Genomic DNA, 7,384 nt, shown 5'->3' on the forward strand with positions numbered 1-7,384 from the left:
TCTCCATCCACAGAACCCATTTTTTTTCCGATGACACCACAAAACCCCATTTGTGCACGAGAAGAGCGCAATCTATAGCCTGGATAGTCTGCTCCTCGGCGCTCTCCCTCTCCTCCTTCAATCCACTCAAGTCCGCCGATGTTCTTCAACACATCTGTTGGAATACGCCTGGTGAAACCCGCGGGGCATGAAACTGGGGCCGTGGCGGGCGCCCTCGTCACCGCCGGAGACTCCCATGCCGAGTTAGAGGAGGCCCTTGGCGGAGGCCTCGTGGATGCGGCGCTCGGTGCTCTCGTACCACTCATTGCCGTCGATGATGGCGTCGCCGGGCTCCATGTAGGCCGAAAGGGCGGTGATGGTTCCGCCAGTTTCACCATGGTTCCATCTCTAATTGAGTTCACGACTTCCTCAAATTCACCAAACTCCGAACCCCAAATTAAGCTAACCCATCAATTCAGACCGTCGTAGATGAAATCCACAACGAAAACCCCAAATTCTCTCCCTTGATTCAACAATTCTACCAACCAATGCAAGCTCGGGTCGACCCGCCTCTCGAATCCATCTGGGTCTACACCGCATTGACATTTTGGAGCCGGAACCACCTGAAAGGCGACATCTTGGACCGAATCGCCGCTGCAAAGGACTTGTTTCAGCTACTCTCCTCTTGCTCAGCTCCCTGCTGTTGCTCAAAAAGATTCGCGCTGCTCGTTCAGGTGGTGCGGTTGGCACACGACGTTGTTTTGGATTTGTTTAAAAGGGAATTGGGGTTTAAGAAAGAGAAGAAAGTGACGAAGGAGGTGAAGAATTTGGTGGGAGTGATTATGGGGTTTATAAGTGTGTGCTGTTCTAGCAGGGATTTGGGTCAGGAGGATCCTTTGATTGATTCGAGTTCAGGTCGGTCTTTTTCGAGTTTAAGTTTTGTTTGCTTGAACAGAGATGAGAATGTTAGGAATTTGTTACCATTAGTGAGTGAGGAGGTGATTGATGGGCTCAGTGAGAGAGATGGGGATGAGTTACTTGGCTGGAGTTGTTATTGCAGAGGTTTTTTGTTGAGACTCTGCTTGAATTGCAAAGCTGGGACTTCAGGGGAGGTGTTGAAGACAGAGTTGAGGACTTGGGCTGTCAACAGGGGCGCCTGCCTTGACGAGAATCGTCATCTGGGGCGTTGGAGGGAGATGACGAAGTCTTTGGGGTTGTACTTACCGGAGAGAGGGAGGTTGCCTTTGGGGTTCTGTGGATGGAGAGAGAGAGAGAGTCTTTGGGGTTCTGTGGATGGAGAGAGAGGAGAGAGAAAGAAGGGTAGTTTTGGAAGAGAAATATTGTGAAATGATAAGAAATAATAAAAAAAAGTAAAGGGTGTGTAGAATGTAAAAGAGGGTGTGCAAATTTCACCCCCCTAAAATTATTGTATTTTATAGGCATGCTTTCGATTGTAGTAATCAATGAAGCATGTGAAATATGATATTAACTTAAATTGAAAGGGTATAGATGAGAACTTATCTAGAGCTGTTCATAAGTGGTGAAGATATTACAGAAAGATTGGAGTTGTCCATATATAAAGCTTCATGTTGGCTAGTGAGTACCGATAGTGCATTTGCTTTTGCTCATATAAGAAAGGTTTCCCGTTGGGGTGATGGTGCCTCATCAAAAATAAGTAAGTGAATAGCAGTTTATTCAAAATATTTAATTGATTAAGTTAAAATGCTCGTATACCTTTTTTGCAATGTTTGAATAATAGTGTGCACCAACCAAATGGAAGCATAAGTGGTGTTATCAGTATACTGGTGCACATTGATGACTACAGCTTGGTGATATGTTGAGTTTATATGAGCAATTAATTATCGGAGAGCAATAGAGCAAACTCATAAATATAAATGTATATAGGTATTAGAGCCTATATGGATGAGCCCAGGGGATACGCATTGTGACTACCCAACATGATGTGTGTTTGATTGTCAATACCGTATATGCATGGCAATATGAAGCTATTGATTGATTTAGTTAAAGTAATTATTAGGCATATCACATATTATAAAGCTGAGGCCATACTAGGGCTTGCAAGAATAAACTTGGCCCAAACCCTATGCTTGTATGTGCAAGTGGGGTGTGCATGTAGATTTTAGACTTTATTTCAATTATGGACCATGCCACCAATATTTAATAAATATAGCATGCTTGTGTTGATCAGTGCATAACCAAAACAATTTTATCACAGCACGTGCAGCTTAGCTCGCATCTCGGTTTGCGAGTTTCTCACAACGTGAGCATGCATGTGTCAAAAGCTGAACCCAATATGCATACTTTTACTGCTTTGCTAAATAGTATAATATACTTGGGAGGTGGGTTGAAGATTGATCTCATGAGTCAAATAAAGCAGATGGAAGCACTGACGTAGAACGAATGACGGTCCGAATTGAAGAACAATTCGATCGTGAAAAATGAGAAAAATCCAGTTTGCTACAACTTTGACATTCGGTGTCCGAATCGTGATTACTATACCTTTTCAGAAAGGGAATGACTTTAGGAACAAAACTCGTTGTTTTGCCATGACGTGAGAGGTTTTTGGGGCTCTTGGGGTTGTTTAAGGCCTCAAAACAGTAATTTACTATTTTTCAGAATTTTCGATTTTCTAATTTCTTTTAGATTTATTTTGTTTTTACCCGTGATCTTTAAGGTTTTATTGTTAGTTGCCTTAGAGTTTCTTTTCTCATATATAAGTAACCTTAAATGGCTGCAGAACTTATATTTTATCATATTATTAATTAAATTGAGAGTTTTCTTATTTATCTCTAGTAGACTCTAAAATTCTTGTTTTAAGTTTATTCCTTGTAAACCTAAGTTACCTCCGACTGCGTCAAGCACCGTGACTTGATGAACCCAATTATGATTATACGTCTCGACAGGTATATATAAGTGGTGCTCGTGTTTGATGAGATAGAAAAAAAAAAAAAAGAGTACTTATCTCTTTGAAGTGCTTCACCTCTCGTGTGGAAACCTCCAGTGTCTGAAGTTTGCTCAGGAAGAGATTGCAAGCTGCATCTCTGGTAATATCCGTTGGGAGGAGGCCTCGATTCAACTCTTCTCTGAAGCAAGACCGGAGGAAGCATCGGTTTGTTTCACTAAGGAAGCATTGGAAGCCGAGACCGAGTTATTGGGAGTCCGATAACGACAGCCACGGGATTTCGAGACTGAGATGGTGAGCTTGTTCGATGCTCTAGGCGAAACGAGTTCATGAGACCGAGACCGAGAGTTGGAGACTCGGTGACTAACATCGATTGAACACTTAGGATTTTAGGTGCTCAATTTTGTTTGGGCTGATGCTTAATCGAGTGATTGTATCTATAAGGCATACTTGTGATCGTTCTTCGATTCAAAAATGGCTTGAAGGTGGGAACCTGCCCTGTCCCAATACAGGGGAGAAGCTCATAGATACCGACTTGGTGCCCCATTTGATTCTCCAAAAGCTTATCAGAAACTTTTGTGCCTACAATTGCGTGTCCACACTAGGCCTGCAATTGGTACTAGTGAATAGAGAAACAAGGCTGCATATGAGACTCTGAGAGTCACTACTGGGTGAAGGCGGTTGTCGGTGCTTGGTGGAAGCAGACAAAGTCGTCGTTGCTGGGTATACCGAGCAGTATCGTCATCTCTATTTTTTTTTTTGTAAGATAGACACCGAGAGACATGCACAAGTGTTGGCGAGAGTCCAATGGATATATGCGACCTGCATGAGAGCTTCAATGGGTGCTAGAGATTGCCCGACGGAGGTATGTCGAGTTGGAGTGGTGGGGTTGAGCTGCAACACCGAGTTGCTATATTGAGAGTAAAGTTTGTAATACCGAGTTGGTGAGACCGAGATAAAATTAGGCAGTCCCTTGCCGAGTCAAGGTTGGGAAGCGAGAGTAGAACCTCTCGTTGGTGGGAATCGAGTCTCGTATGTGAAGCTGGGCAGCAGCATAGGGTGCCCAGAGTAGAACACTCGTTGTCATTCTTATTCTTTTCTAAATGGTGAACATCATACCGATACTGAGAGAGGGAGATTAAAACTGCTGACACCGAGAGGGAGCACAGATGCTGCTGGTATCGGAAGGATGACAAAGTGTTGACAAGGGTTACCAAGAGTGAGATTGGTATCGGGGTGGGCTGCCGAGTTTAGTCACGGTGATGTTGTGTGCCGAGTCGTGATGATAATCTCAATAACACTCACCGAAAGATGGAATTCTAAGATGCCTAGAGATGAATTTCCTGGTCAGGTTACCGAGAGAGAGACCACCGCCCAGTAAGACTTCCTGAAACTCTGTTTTATGCGTTATTCATTGTTCTCGGATACAATTTCCCTCTTCTGACTGGTATTGGAGCTATGCCAGCTGACCATGAAGTTTGGTCCGATTGTTATTTCGATGATATTGCAAGAATACCAGGAGATAGGTGCTTAAGAATAAGGGATTTAGTGGTAGCTGCTTCGTCAAACATGGGTATGTTTGCGGCCGAAATGATCAGCGATGTCCCCCAATTTCTAGGCGTGCGACAGTCGACATGAGTGTTCGATGGTGGTGACCTTGGATTTTGTGGCTGAGAAGATAGAACTTTCAACGGAACCCTCATAACAAGGCACAGACAATGATCCTTCATAGCAATAGAACCCTAAACATGCAGTCTAAGTTGCACACCAAAGAACTCATGCAAAGAACTCATCGATGTAGAAATAGAATTAGGTTCTCATCCAATAGATAAACAAAACTAATTGAAAGTCATATAACTAGTTATATAATCATGATTTGGGGCTTCAACAACCCCTAACTACTAAGAGATAGTTATTCATAGGAAGAAAAATAAAACAAAAATAAAGAAGAAGGTGAAGAAGAAGTCGCATGAGAGAGAGATGAGAGAGCTTTTCCAGATGTTGCATAGTCCTTTTGTATTGCTCCTTGAGTCCTCTTTCATTTCTTTTTTGTTTGAGATTCCTTGAGATGTAGAGAAAGCCAATTTCTTGATTTTCTGATTGATTTAGGATTTCTCATGTTGGATCATAATTCATATACAAATTTGTGCCCTAAAACATGGAAATTACTTGTTCTAAAGTCCAAATTTAATGTTGACTAATCCAATTTCATTATTTCCCTAATCTTGTACTTTTGGTTAACCTTTGTGTTTATTTATATATATTTATTATGTTTTCCTTATCATGCTAGGAAATGATGGAGAAGAATGGAAATGCACTAAAAAGTCAACACTAGAACATTTTCTTACTCCGGCTAAGAGAAAGTGAGCTAGACAAGAAAGGACGGGTAGCTTCCTGAACAAACAAACTCCGAAAGAGTTGAAACTCTTCAGTTTCACCCTAGACATCCCAAGTATCATTTGTTATGAAGAGTACTAGAGTTATTTTTGAGTGGAAAGCCTTCAAACAGTCAGTCCAATCTTCTGAAAGATGAAAACTGGAAAACCTGACCTGTACGTACTTCAGAAGCATTTACGGTCGAACCACAATGAATTTAACTCTGAGATTCTACCAGGATGATCTAGACTCATGGAGAAACATTTGATATGAAGAAGTCAGAGGCCCATTCTAAATTCTTGGTGGAGACATAATTGAAGGAATAAAGGGGCAGAAAGTGACCTGAAAAACAGCTCAACATATTCCCACCCACATGAAGAAAGCTAGATGCTTTTCTTTTTTCCTTCTATATTTTTCTACTCCATTCCCTTTAATATATCATCATCACTTCCATATTTCTGCACCTTCATGCTTTGCTTTCATTTCATCATTACTCCATCTTTTTCATATTTTACAAACCCCTTCCATACTCCACTTTCATTATTTTTCTGCCACTCATCATTTCACTCTTCTTTTTCTTCCCTATTTAAACACATTCTCTTCTCACTCTCAAGGACCAATTCCTGAATCCATAACAACTTCTTTCTCTCTTCATCTCCTTCATAAAATCTCCATTACCACCACCACAACCTTCATCATCTTTTCCATCTACCCATTCCATTTCATAGACAAAAAGCTTCACTACTCCACTATTTCACCACTTGATCATCGCTACATCTCATATTCCATCATCAACTTTCGAAGAAGAAGGAGAGGAGTCTAGCATCACATGAGTTCATCTACACCATCCTCAACTTAATTATCACTAGTCCCTTCTCTATCCCTACTTTTTAGTTTGATTTTCATAAACATGTTGAAGCTTATGTATTTGATTATGAGTGAGTAGTTAGTTTGTTGGGGCTAGGGTTGAAAGCCCTAGCCAAACTTGTAATGAATTGATGTTTGAGTCTTATTTGATGCATTTTCCATGATCATCTTCACATGCTAATTTAAGAAGTGAATGCTTGTATTTGAATCTAGCTAATTTGAATACCTTGTATTTGTCATTACATGAACAATGTTTAGAGAATAGCTAGCTTTAGATATTGAAAGCATGATAGCACAGTCGGTGTGTATGTGAGGGTAGTGAGTTAAAATCACCTAGATCTAGGATTGGTTTGCTTGCTTGATTATCTAAACTCAAATCTTTATGCATCTAGGAGCAAGGAATTGATACTTATCCGGTAATATAACTTGTTCTTAGGTAGTTAGTTTCACACTTATCCGGTGGAAATTGATAAAATAAAAGGAGTTTAGGCCTTAGTAGTCTTATCCGGATGCTAAGAGGGTAATTGGATATTTGGGATTGCATTACTTATAGTTTGAACATCAATGCATGCAAGGGAGGCTATGGTGAACAACCTAAAGCTCTAACTTCCATCCATTTTATCACATCTAGTTTAACCTAGCCTAGTTTACATTTCAAGTTTCATTTTGTGTTAATTTAATTCGAGACCATTTTCAAAGCCAAAAATCAAACAACTACACCATCTTGCATATATTCACCATGAACTTTGGTTCACTTGTGAGCTCTTGTTTATGACTTGTACATTTGCATATTCATCTAGCACCCTTTAGGTTTTCCTTAGCTATAGTGGGTTTTCCAATCCCTTGGGTACGATATCCCCTACTCATAATCCCCTACACTATAACTTAGCCCTTATACTTGAGGGTGGCTATTTGGCTAACAAGTTTTTGGAAGAGGCTCCTCTTCATGAAAATGAGTTACCTATCATCCTTGGGAGAGCATTTATGGCAACCGCCGGCACTAAGATTGATGTCAAGGAGGGCTTGATGACCATGACCGTTCATGATACTACCATTGTTTTTAGAATCTTTGATGCAATGAGTAAGCCATCAAATGCCTATGATTGTTTCCGAATTGATGTTTTGGATGGTATTGACAAGATGGTGGAGAAAACTTTCATTGAAAATGCATCTCAAGATCCATTGGAGACATGTTTGCATCATAATGGTATAGAGTTCATTGAGGAGGCAACCAAAGAA

At 40.8% G+C, this 7,384-nt stretch overlaps 1 protein-coding gene across 1 annotated transcript; it reads left to right on the forward strand.

The window, feature by feature from the left end:
* Positions 1-1,345, forward strand: LOC121050779. The gene is made up of 2 exons (XM_040511934.1): positions 1-1,228; positions 1,264-1,345. Exons 1-2 carry the CDS (start codon positions 528-530, stop codon positions 1,301-1,303), a joined length of 741 nt encoding a protein of 246 aa, XP_040367868.1. The 5' UTR covers positions 1-527; the 3' UTR covers positions 1,304-1,345.
* The last annotated feature ends 6,039 nt before the right edge of the window (positions 1,346-7,384 follow it).

The sequence above is a fragment of the Rosa chinensis genome, chromosome 7, assembly GCF_002994745.2.
Source record: "Rosa chinensis cultivar Old Blush chromosome 7, RchiOBHm-V2, whole genome shotgun sequence".
Taxonomy (NCBI): Eukaryota; Viridiplantae; Streptophyta; class Magnoliopsida; order Rosales; family Rosaceae; genus Rosa; species Rosa chinensis.

What these genes read in the sequence shown, in the direction of transcription:
- LOC121050779 (XM_040511934.1), top strand. Translation starts at nt 528, where the DNA reads ATGCAAGCTCGGGTCGACCCGCCTCTCGAATCCATCTGGGTCTACACC. An exon ending in AGAGGGAGGTTGCCTTTGGG is followed by an intron (nt 1,229 to 1,263) that starts GTTCTGTGGATG and finishes AGAGTCTTTGGG; the next exon opens with GTTCTGTGGATGGAGAGAGA.